A 19017-nucleotide genomic window follows, 5' to 3' on the forward strand; every position below is an offset into this window, starting at 1 on the left:
GCGCGCGCCCGCGGTGGCGACGGCGCGATGCAATTTCGCCACAGCACTCGGCCACGGGAATTGATGTCGAGAGGGTCATCGGGTTAAGGGATGCGTTATGACATTATTGTTCAAGTTTCACCGGTAATACTCGAAATCTGCTTTTCTTCGCGCCGGAGAATCCGGTCGTCAAACAATCGTACATTGTACAACACGCCCGCGTTGTATTTCTTTTTCGGAAATTCGAAAGCATCCTGGCGTCGACAGAGAAACGAAACACAGACCTTGCATTAAGAGTATAATTGAATTGCGCGAAAAAAACTCGTACGCGATAAAAACGTCCGCATTTGTACGTTCCTTTCTCTCGAATCCACATATTCCGGTTGAAGAAACTGCACAACTTCGACTCACCGGAATTGGAGGTGGAAGAAAAAGTGGACCAGAGGGGAAGAGAATAGACGCACTTTCAGCCTTTGCGTTTCTTTCGAGGGAAATGCTCCTCCTGGACCACCTATAGCAAGCGTCCGTTTGATGGTTTCGCAGAAGTTTTGGGACGCCAAGTTTCGAGAAACTTAAAGTTAACTGTAACTCAATGCGCACGGTTCTCAAGTGACATAACGAGTGAAGAGCAAATGCGAAAGGGTGCAACAAACAGATGGCGTTAGATTTGCTGTGATCTCGCTTTGCAGTCTTTGTAACGTCGCGCAGAACGTAACTAAATCCCCTTAACTTTGCTAGAAAAATATCCTTAAAAAATAGTCAAGAGTAAACTGCTTGAAATCAAAGTAACCGTTGCCCGTGGAAATATTAAATCTTACAAACCTCTACCTTTTCCTTCTTATTTAAAGAAACCCGATCTTTCGAAGTAAGATTTCAGATTCGACTTGGCGAAAGGAAACTCGTACTTCTTTTACCGACAGCCTTAAATCAATCTGTCTTGAGTAAACTCCAATCAATTCCTTAAACGTTTCAAGATTCTTGCATACATTCGATCGTTCCGCCGTCCACGCTAATGGATGAAACATTATGAAGGAATGGAAGAACAGAAATCAGGGAAACTCGGAAGACCGAGCGCGATTTAAATTAAGCTGCAAGTGACGGTAACCGGAACAAGGACAAATTGATATATGAAATCAATAATTCTTCCAGTATTTGGATCCATTGGTGCATAGCTCGCCTGTATAGGAGCGACACAAATCGAGTGGCGTTATCGTGAGCAACTCGTGCGCGAAAAATCCAAGTAATTATCACCGATATCAGCCACTTGAAGCAGATTTCTGCTGCAACAGAGCAGCAGAATTAATAGCATCGATGCACTCGCATTCTGGAATACCAGTCATTGAAATTTATTTTCGGCAGAGGATAGAGGAACAGCGATGGAAAAAATATCCCGAAGTTGAAAACCGCGAGAACGTTATTAGCCGGTGGAAAGTGGTAGCTGCAAAGCGGCCATTGAAAGAAATAATTCGGCGCTTTTTTCCATGGCCTCGTTAACGGTCATAACCGTCGTTTCAACGATGGCCGGCCTATGAAACAATCGACGGTCCGGTAAAGTTCGGCTCCATTTTGCGCGATGTACCGATTCGGTTGGAGGAATCGCTTTCAAATCGAATTACGGCTCCGGTAACTTTTCCCATTGATGTAGTTGCGCAGAAGGAACGAGGATGGAGAAGAGAGAAGAAGAGAAATAAAGGAGAGAAACAGCTGGCAGGTATCACTAGGTATTCTTGGGCTACGAGGAATGTTAAACTTTCTCCAACACTGGTAATTGACGTGGATATGAAAAATTTCTCGACTTTGGTCGGAGGTAATTCGAACGAAAGGGTGTAATAAAATTTCATTGGAAAAGGGAAAGAACAAAAAACCGCAACGCCAATAGCGGCGACCCTAATTCATTCTGCGGCTGATTTTATTTCTCCGCGGCGACTATACAGCGTCGTCGGTTCGACTGTGCGTCGTGTGTACGTCGTTCCTGCGTGCTCGTAGCGGTGGCAGAATCGTGGAAACTGATTTTCACGTAGCACCAGGGAAATTTGTGGGAACCGTAGTCTAGTCGCGTTAGAGACACAGCCTTTGGAAACGATAGAGACGCGCACGAATCAACGTATGAATTACTTAATCCACTGCCTATACACGGACCAGGCTATAATAATCGAATTATATGCGAGATTGCGTCTGCAAAAAGCCTTTCACGCATCCACCATCCGCGTATTCGGCTTAATGTCGTATCGTTGCCGATGCAGTCGGTTAAATGCCGTGCTTATCAGATACATTTGTCGACTTTGCGTTGTGCACTCGGCTGGCTATTCATCCGGGCATGGAAATCGAATTCCAATTACCCACGCAAGAAACATATTTGCAATTCAACGGGTTTCGTGAAGGGAATTACCCAAAGAATGTTTCATCTTTTACCACGAACTCGAAGCAAAGGGTGTTTCGTTAGACCCTTTATGTTCTTATTAAGGGGTAATACGTTCGATTTAAAAGAAAGAGACTTGGAGGATTCGTGGAAACTCAATGGAGTTTTGACTGATAAATTCTTTGACGATATTTTTCACGATCCGTTAGTTAAATGGGTACATTTTTCTGTTTTGCTTGAAACACGATCTATAAACGTTCGGTCATCCGAAAGACAGAATTTTCATTGATAAAGAGAGTAGGCTAAAATCTTTTCAAAGTTCGATAGCCTTTTATACATTGGTAAAGCGCATCGCGGACAATTTTGTTACGGATATATTTTCGATAATGACAATTTGTTTCATCCTGTCGAAATTTTCGTCAATATCTCATCGCTCATTAAACCATTTTTACATGTTAATCCAGCGCTTATTGCAAAAGTAGCAGAGAAAATTGAAAAACATGGAAGTAACAGCGTGTAAAGCAATGATTAAATCGCGCTCGATTTACATAATTCCACGTAAACGAGAGGGACAGAGTTTGTCCCCGGTGCACGTGAGAACCCATCGAAAGTTTCGTGTTTGCGGGTACATTGCGTGTCTTCAAAGCTGATCATTTCTATGGTGTTAGCATGCGTTTAATAGCGCCGTTAAAGCACGGGTATATTATACGTACGGCTTTGCTCGTAATTCGTGCGCCGCTGCAAAGGGAAGCCTTAATTAGTACTCATAATTATTCGTAATTAGCACTCGGCACCCCGTGGTTTAGGGTACTTGTGAAGCTCTTCTGGTTGATGATGACGCCGCTGCTCGCAATGGAGAAAAAGAAAGAAATAGAGAGACGGGGAAACGCGGACCAAAGGAAGGAAAAGAGGAAGAAGACGTGAGAATGAAAAAAAGAGAAAAAGAAACTACCGACTGAAAATCATTGCTTTCGCTCCTCATCTCTCGAGTCCAAGCGAGTATTTATATCTCGAGCGCACCCTTTGTCTTTCTTTTGCTCTCTCTCTCTCTCTCTCTCTCGTTTTCAACCTTCAAAGTATTTCGTTCTCTTTAGTCAGGCCTGTTTTTCCATGCTATTCCTCTTCATATATCCTTGATCCTGAATCGAGCTCGCACTATTCGAACGAAGGCTTTCGCAGGCTCATGCGACTTTAACCCTCTGCTTTCCCGACCTCGCTTTTGCGAATCGTTCACCGTCGGAGATTTATGCGCGCAATTTAGAATCTCGACTCCGATATCGAAACCGTAGGTACCCTTGACGATCCACACGAAGAGCAGGTTACTCGGATCTCTAGTTACCATTATTCGACACGATGGGACCTCGCCGAGGGTAGCAACGTAATTCCCCCATTTCAAAATCTGCAGCCCTTTTGTAATTTATCACGAACCGCGGAATGATAAATTGCGTTCGAATTGATAGAGTCCCCGTTGCGCCTCCACGTGATTCATTCCCTTCGAACCGGTGATTAAATACGCCAGATATTATTAACGATATTTTGGAAATTTCGACGGGCCGATTCAAATTTTCTTGCGCCAGAATACTAATTAAATTAAATAGCTACAAACAGCTTCTCTCGTAACGTTTTTTGCCAACTTCTTTATTCACGTCTATTTCATTCCGTTTTCAACATTTAATCACGGTGCAAATCGTTTTCACATAAATTATAAAATGCAGTTGGCGAATTGCACGGCAAAGGAGATCAACGAATGAAAAATCCTTCGGCTTTTCTCCCATCCTCCGCCATTCTCCAGTCTGTTCTTTTTTTTTTTTTTACGAAAGTTTTATTAAAAACGACGGAATGTTGCCAACTCGATGTCGGGATATAATTAAAATTTGCCTGCTCGGATTTGATCTTATCTCGTCGGCCATCCTCTTAGTCCCGTTCCCGACAGCTGTGCACTCGCGCCATCTCGCTCCACGGTTTTTCACGAACCCACGTCCGCAACCAACACCGGTTGTCGTCGTGTCCTCCTTCTACCACCCTCCGGACACTCGAGAAGATAGAAGAGACTTACCAAGGAAAAAGTAAAAGTCTTAATTAGCGGCTGAGATCCGAGAGGTGCTCAAGAGTGGAGGTCGATTACCCTCGAGGCCCCAGATACCACTGCTCATCTCGTCTCTGTCTTTTCCTTTTGCTGGAAAAAAAAAGAAACAAGAGAAAGAAAAAATTTTTTCACTCGTACTCGCTACCTTCCCGATGAATTCCCTGAAAAATTTGATTCCGTTAATACGACGGCTGACTCGTTAGGGAGCAGCCTGCCGTGGCTCATTAGGAAATTCGCGGAAGAATTTCGGCGCCAGAGAAACTCGAAAGTTTGCGTCTGGCGTTTACCACAATTGCGGACACGTTAATACGCGCAGGATTTAGGATCACCGTACTTTTTATTTAGTTCTTTCTCCGAATGATATTCGCTAATCGACAATTATGAACAATTTATGCCAGCTAGTAATAGGATATTCTATTTGTGAGCACTAACAATCGATTTGTAGTGGGTTATTGTTCCGTGTACAGTGTAATTTTGTTTAATCAGCCTTGGATAAAATGATACACGCAGCTATTCATTGTCGTCCTGCGTATTTATCGTCGAACACAATTATTCATTAAAATAACATGTCGGCCTGTTATGCTAGCAGATTTTTAGCAGGGCATAAAATTTGATTTTATCATGACCGTTATGCCGTGAAAACAAAACTGTCGCGAGGAACCAGGACGTTCTCGTTTAAATTGTAGCCGTAAACATGGTATCGGGATATATGTAACCAATTTCCTGTTAGTCTCGCAACATTTAATCGGCTTCGTAGCCGTAGCTGTGTATCATCGACATATTCGATGCGTTTGTCGTGCAAACAAACTGTCTCCCTTCAAGTTTCTTTCCATCGTGATACAATAAATTCATCGACGAGATCAAAGAAATGGACGTATACGTGCGACGATTCAATTATGCGAAACGCGACGTAAATTCGATAACTAGATGTTACGTAAATGCATTGAGACCGTGAAACTCAAGTCGCATGCTTCTATTGTGTATAATACTTTGCGTATACTCTATTGTTCTTTTATAACACGTTCCGATGGTTATTCCTGTCGTCTAATTTTTCCGGATATTTTTCTCCAGCGTCGATATGAACGCGTTCCTTTTATATTCTTTAGTATCTTTACCCGTATTTTTAGTTCCCGTTTCTTCTTTTATTCACACTCGATACGAAGCAACGAAGATGCCCTGCTGTTCGTTCGCATGGAAAAACGGTCGTATTTCCACGGCAAAAGGGGTTCCATTAATATCTATTAGCAAGCCGTACTCAACGTCACTTGAATTTGTTCTTTCTCCCTTTCTCGCGGCGTCGTTTCCATAGGGAAAAGAATCGAGAGTAAAGAGGGTCCCAGCTGAAGGAACAAGGGATTCGGTTGTACCTTCAAATATGAGGAATCGTTTGTTCTCATTAAGTAACGGGGGAGGATTGAAGTGGCGATATGTTAGTGTCACGCCGAACCGATACGATTCTTGAATTATCGATACACCCACTTTGCTGAAATCGGTGAAATTTTCATGCGTGTTCCCGTAAAACTGCTTTCGCGAAACGTCTTCTTAAATGGTAATGCGATAACGGACGTGTCTTTTCTCATTTCGAATAATAAACTCGAAACATAGAATTCCTTTGTTAATAGCTTAGTTCGATTAAAATTATTATTGCGATTGGATAACGGAATATCGGATGAACGAACATAGAAAAATCCAACGGTGTAAAAGGAAAATTGAAACAGAATATCTTGTGTGATTTGATTTTTTAAAAATTACATTTTATACGAACCACAAAAGCTTCGCGTACCTCTTTCGGAAATAATGACAAATTTTTTCCAGTCGAGGCGCACTCGTAATAATTTCAGTGAATTTATCGAACGCCACTTCAGAAGAAATTTATTTCCTCTACTGTGTATTCGTGTGCTTTGCATGTTGTCCGATAAAATATAGTGAAACACGCGAACGCTATTTATTCTATTAATTGTCTTTTCTATAATTAACCGACTTTTTCACGTCTCCCTTGCTTAATGCAACGCATTTGATTCGTCGATCAAGTCTATTTGTCTTCCTTGGTACAGGCGGCCGCACGTGCGCGTAATTCAGCACACAGTGAATACGCGTGCACGAATCGCTGTGGTACGGGCCAGAAAAATGCTGGAAACTCGTAAAACGCGTACGAATTCAAAGAACTCGTAATTAGTCGACGGGGAACACGTGTCGGTCATGAAAAAACAATCGTCGCCTCTCCCTTTGCCACTTTTCCTACTCTCTTCTTTTTTTATTTGCCGCTTTTGTGAGGTTCGAGCCAGGCTGGACTTGAATTTCTTTTTTCAACCGAAAAACGCGAGGATATCGCGTCTGTCAACCAAAATGTTCAACGCGCGATGGTATCAAGTTGGCGGTGGTCGGTATCTCGGTGACACAGTGCGTTCGAAATGTAACCAACTAAATTAAATATTGTCGGTGAAAAGAATTAGGCATTACGCGTACGGCCAGACGACTATATTTTCCAGCTTGGCTGTTCGATTTTCTGTAAATCGGATTTCACAATGCATTCCTTTCAGCCGTTGGAATCAATTCGAAATCGTACAGTTGATTCGAAAAATTAACGCTGTGCGATCAAGGTAACCACACGCGCAAATATTTTAATCAAACAAAAGCCGGCCTACAACGAGATCGAGCGATTGTTTGTTCAAAAAAATATTTAACGAAGTATTTGCCGGACAGGCTCATCGATATGTGTTCTAGCCGGCCCCGTTAATAATGAAATAAAATAGAGGGGAAGAGCTGGAGGATTGATTTCGATCTACGCGTTGGTGACTAATCGGAAATTGGCGAAAGTTTAGCAAGAGATATTATCCATCATTCACCCTCGTTCGTGATACGCTTTTTCAATTTTCGAACGTCGCTTCTTTGACGTTTGTTATCCGGCCCTGGTGTGAATACGATCGCGGATGAGATAGCACGTTGATATCGACTTGTTTGTAAAATAGCAAAGAATTCATCGGACAGCAACTGTTTTCATTTTGCCAGCGATAGCCTGTAATTGTCGTTAATTCCTTTTTAATTATCCGTTTTATGTCCCCAAGTGCCGTACGTGCCATACGCTGTACTCTTCTATCGAAAGCAGTTGAAACAAAATTGATTCGACGTTCGTGTAATCGAAGCTTTTCCTTTTTTTTTTTTTTACGCCTTTATCCTATAGTAATATCGTATAGTATATAAGTATTGGACTTAACGTCGTTGGTTAAGTATTAAGATAGATAATCGTGTCGGTAAAGTACGACAAAAAGTCACAATACCTTTTTATCATAATTAAAACGTCGCGGTTTAATTCACGTCGATATTCTTAACGCAAAGAACATTTTCATTTGCAAATGTCGGAGTGTTTGAGATCCGTGACCTGCTTCCGCAAGGACCTCGTGGCTCTCAATTTTGCGGGCGTGCCTATCGTACGGTTGCATCTCTTAAACTTATTTAAGTTTCGTCATATTTTATCCGCTGGGACGGACGATACTTCGAAGAATGAGGACGAACCACTCGAAATGAAATCGTACGAACGTACCTGTGCTATGATGCTGGTTTGCGTTGAATCCTGCATAATCTACCAAAGTGTTTTGACTCGGCAAATCCTAGAAATTGCTTAAAGAATGATAAAAGAAAAGAACGGAGAATGAACTTCGTATTTTATGAACGTTTCTATTGCAACTCATTTGTGGGTTCGTATTTTTGGAAAGTTTTCCAACTTTCCAATATTTCCTTTATTTGATTTCCGATTGGTTTTTATCCATAAAGGAGTTGATTATGATACGTTGCTAATATTAAGCAGAGTTCTACTTATTTCGATAACCATATCCTTTCTCTCTTTTATTTTGCTATAAAAAGCTTATAACGTAATAAAAGTAAGATTGCATGATGAAGGATAGAACGAAGCGTATAAAAGCAGGCTGAATAAAAGCAAAAAATAGTGGAGGAAAGAAATTTAAATGTTAGAAATTATGTAACGCTTTGAGCGGCAACTGAAACGAGAGGCGCCTAAAAAATCAGTAGTCACGGCTCATTACTGGCTAGAAAACCGTGGCGAACAATATATCTCGCATAATACTCTACATAATCCCCGCCTATTTTTCTCAGGTTTAAGTTTACACTGACTCTTTATAGCGCAGAATGAAATTTCTTTTTTTATATAGTGGTAGATATTTACTTTTAACATTTTAAATTCAAACGGTCGTCTAAACTTTTATGAATATCAATCGCTTTTAGATATTCGAAGTTTAGTGGGCGCTTTGAAATATTCAAGCTATAACTATCATTTTGAAATTAACAGATTTTGATGGCTATTTGCAGATTTTGAAACTTTAACGCACGAACTTTTTAGGTTTTACGCCCATTTTCCAAATATTTCGAGAATATTTTCAAGATCTACAAATTCCGTAAAGACCGTAATTGCAAGATTTACGTTTTCGAAGGTACATTTATCAAAACCACCATACCTGTTGTTTCTTATACCAAAGAAGATACGATCCGTTTTTGTTACCTTGTAGGAACACGACTTTTGATCAGGTTTTCGTTTCGTAGCGTGCGCTGTTTTAGCTGATTTATTGGTGAGTTACTTTCGTCTCTGTTAGCTCGATATCGGTTTTTCCCCCTTTTTTTTCACAGGGTTGTTCGTGTATGATCGTATACGTGTGTGCCCTGTGTGTTATCCCTTGCAGCCAACCAACCAACGAGGCGCTCGATCACTAGTAACGTTTATCCTCGATGCTCAGCCTTCACCTCGTGCGCTACTGTTTCTCCTGTCATCCCTTTCTCTTTCTCTATTTTGCTCCCTTTTCGCTATCCTTTCGATTGCCTCTGGAACGTCACATCGTGTGACAGACCCTCGTCACTTGCTGTCTGCAGTCAATTGCAGAGGACTGGAACCCGGGTTACTGACCTTTTGAAAGTTTGTCGTTTCGAAAAAGCAGGCAACGAACGAACGAATGAACGAACGAACGGGGGCCACTCGCCAGGCGAATGGATTGTCCGGAATTCGTTCGTTCTTCCTCTCACTCGTCAGTCGGCATCATTGAATTATTTGTTTCAATATATCTTTTTTTTGGCCTGTTGCAGATTCTACGGTACCCATAGGCCTCTGCTTGTTGATCGAAAAGGGCCTGTCAGTGGTGAGTAACCCTTTTAATATCGCCGGTAACCTAACCACTTTTTTAAAACGAACCGCGGTAAACGTATTCCTCGTGCTAATACGAACGACACAGGATGCGCGGTGATATTAAAAAACTTTCTCTTACGCGTGAGCGTGCAGGAAAATTTATACATTTTTTCGTGGCACATACAGAACAGTACAAAAAGTGAATCGGCCGAGTATAGTGTTGAAAAGGGAGGGACGAACGCGTGCCGGCTGGTTAAGAGGGAAATAGACGAAAGTTGGAAAAATATTTTTCACCTGTTTTGCGGCTGCTTTTTTTCCTCCTCCATTTCTCTCCCCTCCCCCCTTTTGGCAAGAAGCACGTTGCTAAACTAAACTAATAATAATATCTGGAGCATATGGCGTCGCTGCCGGAAACTTTACACGTTCGTGAAGCAAAAATGGCAGACGTGTAGAAGGGACGAGCTGCTGCGGATCGTTGCATTTTTCTCGTATTAAAGCCGACCATGTTGCTTCCGATTCGGGTACGCCTTTTACAGCCTGCATTGCTAAACTGCCGATTCTCGTCCCTGTGAATCTATCGGGAAGCGTTAACGCCCGTCGTTCCCTTTTATTTTTCCAGAGAATAATCGAACGAGGCTCGGTTGCTCGCGATACGGCGCGAAATCGCGTTTCAAACGATCCCGTGGATCGATAATTATCGCGCCGGTACCTCACAAACAGAAATCTAATTTCTAATTTCTCTTCTCTTCCGCGGAAACGTTCGCAGAAACGATTGCACCGCGAACCAGCTCGAGTCGTAAAGTCAACACGGACGCGGCTACTTACGTTTCGAAAATTACATTTTTTCGTTTATAGTTCCTCAACGGCACGAAAGCAATTTCCTGGTCAGTAATTTTGAAACTTTATGAGTTTACGACTCCGGCGCAGACCGTTCTTAAAGAATATATGGATTTTCTGTACGTGTCACATAATCACGCCGCTATCAACCCCACCGGTAATTCTATTTCTGCCGGAAATAATTTTTCGCCAATTAGACCGCTGTACAAAAAATTTCTTCATATTTGAAACAATCCTTGTCTCATACTAAAATCTCTTCTATAGTACGTTTCAAGATATGCGAGTCACGTCAGTTCCGTAAAAATCACGAGAATTTTATGGCTAAAGCGTACGGTTCTTCTGACCAAGTAGAAGCTTCAGTTCTAATCAAATCAGTCTGGAAATCGAACTAACTCGTAGAAACCTTGCTCGCAGCTGGATCAGCATAAATTGCACATAGACAGAACTCGCGGATTAAACGAAGTTTATTAAGTGAAAGCTTGTTGATATGCAGGTGCAGTTTGCGGGATATTAATGCTAGACATGCTATGTCGGTGAAGCACGTAAGCTAACGCCGAAAGAAACATTTCCCCGAATCTATTTCAATTTGTTTCTCTCTTTTACAAACCGCTGGAAATTCGTAACCTGTTAATGTAACGGATTATGAACCCAGCTAACCAAAGGTGGAAGTTTTCACTGGTTCGAATCGATTCGATCGACAGTTTCAGCTACGAAGCACAGCGATGATACTTATTTCCATGGATCGAGCAGGGAGATTGGGACAAAGTCGTGAAGGCTGAAGTTTTATCAAACGCGATAATAGCGAGTTTAACATAAAATCTAAAGAGTTTATTTTCTTATCTCGAAGCAGTAAAGATTGTCAGACTAGGCTATGAAATGCACATCGCAGTTTTGATGATCGGCCTAGCGTAAGGACCACGTTGCAAACCGTGACTCTCATCTTCCTCTCTCTCTCTCTCTCTCTCTCTCTCTCTCTCTCTCTCTCTCTCTCTCTCTCTCTCTCTCTCTCTCTCTCTCTCTCTCTCTCTCTCTCTCTCTCTCTCTCTCTCTCTCTCTCTCTCTCTCTCTCTCTCTCTCTCTCTCTCTCTCTCTCTCTCTCTCTCTCTCTCTCTCTCTCTCTCTCTCTCTCTCTCTCTCTCTCTCTCTCTCTCTCTCTCTCTCTCTCTCTCTCTCTCTCTCTCTCTCTCTCTCTCTCTCTCTCTCTCTCTCTCTCTCTCTCTCTCTCTCTCTCTCTCTCTCTCTCTCTCTCTCTCTCTCTCTCTCTCTCTCTCTCTCTCTCTCTCTCTCTCTCTCTCTCTCTCTCTCTCTCTCTCTCTCTCTCTCTCTCTCTCTCTCTCTCTCTCTCTCTCTCTCTCTCTCTCTCTCTCTCTCTCTCTCTCTCTCTCTCTCTCTCTCTCTCTCTCTCTCTCTCTCTCTCTCTCTCTTTCTCATCCCTTCTACCTACGCCGAGGCGAATTAGCGATGCTCTGGCTAACGTCTATATACCTTATATCGTATATTCCCCTTGGCGATGACGCAAATACACGTCTAGTATCGTGTCAGCGTAAACATTGCTCGTGCTGACTCCGCTCAGGGACTACCTTGTACATCGATCAATGTACAGCAGAAATCCATCCTCGTAAATCTAAATTTTGCACGAATTTTAAAAATCTGACCGGAGAGCCTGCCTCGTCGTTAGGCTTCATTGTTTGGAGAAGGAAGAACAGAAATTTTGTTAAATTCGCGTTGATTAATAGGTTTACGAAGTGAATGTTACGTATATTTAGAAACTGAAATTTCATCCAGATGAATGGGTTGTTTTTATTATGGTTTTTCTGCGTATTCTGAAATATAAACGAATCGTGTAAATATTTACGTGTTCGGATCGCAGTGCCTATTCCAGGTACGTAAAGGAGACGAAATATTTACCGTGCTTGTCGCCTAGCGTACTCCTTTTCGGGTTAAATTTGTTTTAAAATCAGTCGCAATTCAGCTGTCGCCTGGAGCAGAGTGGCGTTCGAATTCCTGCGTCGCTAATTAGAATGGATTCCCGTGCTTTCTGTTCAAGTTCAATATCCGTATACGTGTTTGCATATCTACATATATCTGATACCTCAATTTCGGTAATTCGTGCAACTTTTAATCAGGTGAGATTCATTAACGATTAAAAAGATCTAGCTAATTGTAACACGTTGATAAATTACAAACTGATCGGATGACGATTGTTTATCATCAGGACAATCACAGGGACAGTGATCGTATAGAAAGTTCTACCTGTTTCTCCCACGTTCGCCCCCTCAACAAAACGGGTAATTATATTTACGTTTTATATGAAACGTGTGTGGTTTAATTAAATTTTGTCAAACACATGTATATACATGATTCGCTTGCAAACGATATATTTTAACGTATAATCAGTATATCGCTCGGAGTCAGCGGTCGAAATTACATTCTTCTGGGAGCTAATTTCCTGTCTGTAACAAATAGTACCAATGGCAGTACCGGCCTGCTGAACTTGATAATTACCATAGCCTGATTAATCGTCGGCCGCTAATCGAGTAATAATTCGACTAATGACGATCGCACGGCAACAACCTACTATGAATAATTTGACGACACGAATAATCACCCTATGTATGAATAATACATGACAAATTAATCCCGAAAACTAACGGGAATCCGCGCGGTGCAATTTTCAACCCTGTTTCGCGTCTCCTATCAATTTTCCTGGGATCAGTTTCTCTATCAAGCTCGTAAAACGTATCGCGCGTAATATATATGAGAAGACATGACGTTAAAAAGGGAAATAAAATAAAAGTGGGAAGAGGAAAAAAGAAGAATAGGTGGAAAGGAAAGGGGGAAAAGAGAATAGATTAAAAAAAACGCGGAAGATTGAAGCGTGCTACTAATTAAAATGCAAATGGCCGCGTTTTATTAACGTCGAGAGTGGAGGACGCGTCGTAAGTAATGTCACGGTTTTACGGGACGAGTATTAGCGTGGCTTTTAGCTCGCCTGATTATCCCGATAGATCCATTTGTCTCGATTAACATGTCCTGTTAATTCGATCAGGCGGAATTCCATTTCCTGTTAATACCTTTCTGTCACCGTGATCGTTTCGTCGCAGTCAAAGAGGTCTCTACCACTGTTACAACGGAATTATTATGCCAGGTTCGTTCCGCCCTCGTGCGTTTTCTCTCTTTGTGCCCGCGAAGACGAACGGAGGTCGCCGCGTGTGCTCCATCCGTGGTCCGCTGCACGCGCGTAAATGTTTCAGTTGTGCAATTTGCCGGACCTCCCTTGAAATTCATGGTATTCTTTTGTCCCACGTAATTGGGTCAAGCGCTTCGTAAATATTTGCTCTGACGTACCGGTCGCCGTCGGTTTAGTTGCGGACTGGACAAATACCCTTTCAGTTTAGTCCGGCTGATGTACGGCTTCGTCGATTATCCGGGCTCTGGCCGGTTCATAAAACTTGAAAGATCGGCCTGGCCGGCAGCGAGAAGGTTGGTCTCGAAGAAAGGCAACCGGCGCGGCGTGCTGTAACGTGTTTTCATTCGCGAACGTTGTAACGTTCGTGAAAAATTCGCATCACTGTCTACCTTAAGAGTCTCGTAGCTCGTAAATACGGAATGTGTAATGAACGGCTGTCCTTATTTTTCTCGTTTGTACCTTTTTTTATCTTCCTCTCGAGCGGTCCAACGGCGAACAAACAGCGCAACGCACACGGCAAGGCCGACAGTGGGAAATATAACGCGGAAACGTGTCTAGGAATATTTTATATCAGATGAAAATGTTTCATCGCCAGCATGCTGTTTGGCTTTACCACCGCGTATCGTGTATTTTCAACGCGTAATCTCGCAGGCGAGGTACCGTATTAAAAGCAGCGGTACGACGCCTTTAAACAACTAACCCTGCTCTGAATATCGTTTAATTTTTCATCGTGCTATAGGCGTTGAACAGCTCGTATCTCGTAGCCAATGTTCTAAATGCTAGCCCGACTGTGTAATTTCACTCCGCTGTCTTCGCGTACATCGGTGTATAACTATTTCGGATTGTCTGCTTCGTAATGCAAAAGAATCAAATCGAATAAAGCTAGCGTAGTATTGTAAACTATTACGATTAATTTACAATGAATGGATTGCACAAGTGTTGATTAAACAGGAAACGATGGTTGTTTAACGGGAACTAAATACAATAACGTACTATAATTTAGACAACTCAATAGTTAATTTGCAACTCTCGTCACCACGGATCCAACGCTCTCTCTCTCTCACGCGGACCATACTCTCTCGACAACATTAGCAACACTATATCGACAACGCAACTCATACTCTCTAACTTCTCGATTCGCACTGGCTTCTCCACTGACACCGACTGTTAATTCGTCTTTCTCCCTTAGCATCCCTTTATCTTTTGTTAGGCTCACCACGCACGTGTTCCGCTTCTGCTCGTAGCCAGGGTCACGTAGGTCTTTTCTACGAAACTATTCGATTGAAGGATCGGCGACACATTGATGGACCTGGCGGCGCCTCGGCTCTCTCGCGATACTGTTTATGATTCACCCGATATCTCTTTTGTCCACGATATTACACTAGTAAAAGTAGAATCGATCGAAGAATCCATCGTATCTAATATAACACCAATGTATCTAATATATCACCAATGTAAGAATGTAACGGCATCAAACGAATGTCCTTTGAATGTAGCTAGCGAATAGAATGTCCTCGAACTCCTGTCGCGCTATATTTAAATAAGCAACTCTCGTAGCAGGAACAAGAACGTTTCATTTTGCAGTGGATTCCGCAACAGACACGGCCGGATACGGGGCCTCTGCATGGATAATAAACGACTTTCGGTAGTTCAACGGACTGCATTTCAGCCTTCGTATTTTGAGAAGCTCACCGTTCTCCGGTCACCACCACCCTCGCGCGTCTATCCACGCTGAAGGAGGATGCCGCGTTTCCCGTTCAACCCTCCTCTTCGCTTTCTATCTGTCTCTCCTCCTTCTATTCCGTACCGTTTCATGTGCCACGCGCTCTCTGCAAGCAACTTCCGCTCGTAACTTGTACCTCTCTATTTTGTGCCGCAGGATATCATAGCTCACGGGCCAGGAATGGTGTTCCACGTCGTAAACCTCATCGTGATGGTACTGGTGCCGATGGTGGTCATCCACGTGAAGGATTCCGGATTCAGCCTGTGTAAGCGCCATTTTACGTATCATTTCGTTCAACGTGATTCTCGGTCTCGTACGGACGACGTCGCTCGTGTACGACGACCACCCATCGAAATGAAATATAGGAAGTAGGAAAATAGTGTTGTGGCAGTGTCTTTGCGTGGCGTAACGACGTTTCGGCTTCCATAGACGTTGATGTAGAGACCGCTTAAGCTGACAATTCATTGCCGAGCTATAAATTTTAATTCTACGTTTAATACTATATTATGAGAGTCGTGATATTTTAAAGAGTTTATTATTCGCGTCATGTACGGTAGCTCGCTAGAATATTTGAACGCTTAATGTAGACAATTTTTGTATATGTATTCCACGTGTATATTATATATAAAACATTTCGAAATTTCAGCATTGTTGTGAGACTCAATTATCATGATTCATGATCACATTGGTTTGCAGATTTGTTTTAAAATCGTTCGTATAACGTACATAATATTCGTAATATTCGTAAAATGATACGTTTCTATAAGTATTCGAATGCTTTCGCGAGCTGCTGTATATAGCGCCAGTAACTGAAGCACTTCAGTGGAACGTTGGAAAATATTTCCTTTTCCTAAGACGATTTTACTTATCGCGCGGGTAAGACGCTTAAATTTTCTTCATCACACAAGCATATTTTATAAACCTTTATAACGAAGTATAGTATTACCGATGGCTTTACGGAATCCACGACTCAACGTAAAAGAGAATAGCGCGAGTTTTCACTGCGACTCTTACTTCCAACCATGTGTGAAAAGCTTCTAAGTCCATTTACGAGTGCACACCACGTACGGTTACGGTCGAATAATTTTGAATTATTCTGTCGGGCCGGACTTCAAAAATGCGAAAGCTTACGAAGTCGGCGACGAACAAAGAAAGGAATGTCGAATCGAAATTTTCAGCTGCCGTAAAACCTTTATAGCATTCCGTGAATTGCGAACATCGCGTCTCTTCTCGCGCGATATTGGTGTCCGCTAAGCTGTTTAATTAACGAAACCGTATCGTGCACGATGCCAATATTACGCAGTGCCGTTTAATACGTTGCCATTGCAAAGCAGAATATTGTTAAAATCGAATCGCTGCCGGCTTTTTTTTGAATCGTCTCTATTTCCTTCTTTCTTATTTTAATTACCCGGACCAAGGTAAACCGAGTCGTTGCCTCGCCGCTGTTTACCACTGCCACGCTCATGCCGATCGCCAATATTGCGTTGATTAATGAGATATGATTGATTTACGCTCGTCATTAGCGCAAATTTTCAATTTTCAACCGATTTTGATTAGTCGTTTCTGACCGGCTCGACGTCGCGTGACGGTGCTTGAATTCTCGTTACGGGGAACATGCCGGACATCGTTGTAGCGCCGTATCAAAAATTCTATTTAAATGCAATACGCACGGTGATCCGTGAGATTCGATGGTCGAGTGTCATCGTCCACACGAATGCAATTACACGATGCACCGATTGATCTACGACTCGATCGATCGTTCGATTACGCCGACCTGCCAGTGGACTTTGAAACTTGAATTACCACGGAAACAAAATTTCGTTATTTGTGGGATACAGTTCAATCATAATATTTCATATATTTCAGTATTTATTTTATATTCCATCGAATTCTGCGTAACGTTCTTTAAAAATAATTTCTCATTTAAACAGGTATTCTTATTTATGAAATACTTTCAGTGATGTTTCTTAAACGTGCAAATCATTCAGTAGATCGCGTTGTTTCGTTCTCGAATGATCCAATTTACACCGTTTACCAGTTGGCCCGTGTACATATATCCAGCTGTAGGTGAATGAAGCCCAAACAAATAATTAAAGTCGGAACGGCGAGAGTCGGTAAAAAAGTTTTTCGCCGATCTAGTTGATCGCAAAGGGGGCTGCAGCTACGAATCTCAATTAAAAGACATTTTATTGGAACGTCTTTCGAGATCGCCGGAAACCGCGCGAAGCGCTCTGAGAACGATCGAAGAAAAGCAATTAAAGAGTAAGCACATCGAGGAATACGAGGAAGACGGCACTCTAATTAAAGGATTTCGAGTTAAAACATCTTCAACCACAAACACGTTCCCTGATATTTCCATCTGCTATCGGTGCAAGCGGCTCGCGATTCTTCAAACGAAACTCGATCCCGAATTTCTTGACGCATTATCATAAACGGCCGCTTAAAGTTTCACAGGGTGGAAACAAGCGAGACAGATGTTTCGCGTTGATTAAAGAATACCGGATTAAAGAAACTAACAAGAGGCGCGTATAATAAGAAAGTTACTTCACCGGAGCAGATGCTTTCGTTGGGGAATTTCCTTCTTCTTTCTTTTGGACACGATGTTACAGCGATTTGTGTTCGTTGCAGGGTTTTATGATGTCTTCCGAGTTATTCTTCCTTGACTGAGACATGCAAGTTTATTGCGAATCTTCTATCTTGAGCAGAAAACTGTAGCAATTCTTCCTTCATGCTGTTGCATAACAATATATCAAAAAAGTTTGATTATTTGCCGGATTTAAACGTTTTATCTTCTGCTAGAAAGCCCTATGGTAATAATAAAGTGGCTTTATTTAGATAACATTGGTTTTCATTCTAGTATTTGCATTTTAAGAGGAAATTGAAAGACCGTTTATTCTGTACAATTGCATACACCAATATAGGAATGTTGATCTGCAAACAACTTTCCGTATAGAGTAACGTGTATAGAATGACGACTATCTGCAATAATAATTAAACGATACAATAATAATAATTCTTAAAACAACTTTCGATTCTTTGAAAAACTGTATCTTTCCTAACTTAAGACCGTACCAATTTATAAACGATTCTTGCCCACGAGTCTTGTATGACTTCCCTTGTTCTCGATCATTCCGCATTTTCAAGGATCTTAGACACGCACAAACTCTTTGAATTTGCAATTCTTAAGTCTCTAGTACGAACATATACGTACTTGTTCTCGAGTCATTCGTCACTTAGACGAATTATACCACTTCCAAGCTATAGCATCTTTCTCTATAACTACCTGCCCGACATTTTCCAGGCGCGACAAGGAAGTTGAAAAAAGATAGCAGAAAGGATAGAGATAAGTCGACGATGGAGCGAGCGGGACAAATCCGTGAACACTGGCGAGAAAAGTCTTCGGGCCGTGACACGTGAGCCACATAGAGATTCATACGTCAACTAGTCGGTACATCCGGTTGTGTAAGCGCTTCTTAAAAGTTCTGAAGTCTGACGCGAGTGCGCCTGTAGCCTAAAAGTAGTACGATTGAAGTGGCTGTGCAAGAGAACAAGGGCCGGCCTTCTTTTCTTCTTCTTCTTCGCGTTCCACCTCCTTCGTTCTCGTCTTTTCTTCGTTCTTTTCCCTTCTCGGCTTCTTTTCCACGGATTCGTCGAGGTCCTCGACCACCGGCTTGACACGCGAGACGACTCACGTACGCGTGAGAGGGTGTGCAGT

At 42.2% G+C, this 19017-nt stretch overlaps 1 protein-coding gene across 1 annotated transcript in view; it reads left to right on the forward strand.

Annotated features, from left to right (window-relative positions):
* LOC100744121 (diacylglycerol O-acyltransferase 1) overlaps positions 1 to 19017 on the forward strand; it is a 91763-nt gene that overhangs the window by 22724 nt on the left and 50022 nt on the right. The window contains exons 4-5 of the mRNA XM_003486716.4: positions 9513 to 9565; positions 15459 to 15567. Of these exons, the coding sequence (XP_003486764.1) occupies positions 9513 to 9565; positions 15459 to 15567 (162 nt within the window). The remainder of the gene's footprint in view (positions 1 to 9512; positions 9566 to 15458; positions 15568 to 19017) is intronic.

The sequence above is a fragment of the Bombus impatiens genome, unplaced genomic scaffold (assembly GCF_000188095.3).
Source record: "Bombus impatiens unplaced genomic scaffold, BIMP_2.2 scf_0131, whole genome shotgun sequence".
In the NCBI taxonomy this organism is placed as follows: domain Eukaryota; kingdom Metazoa; phylum Arthropoda; class Insecta; order Hymenoptera; family Apidae; genus Bombus; species Bombus impatiens.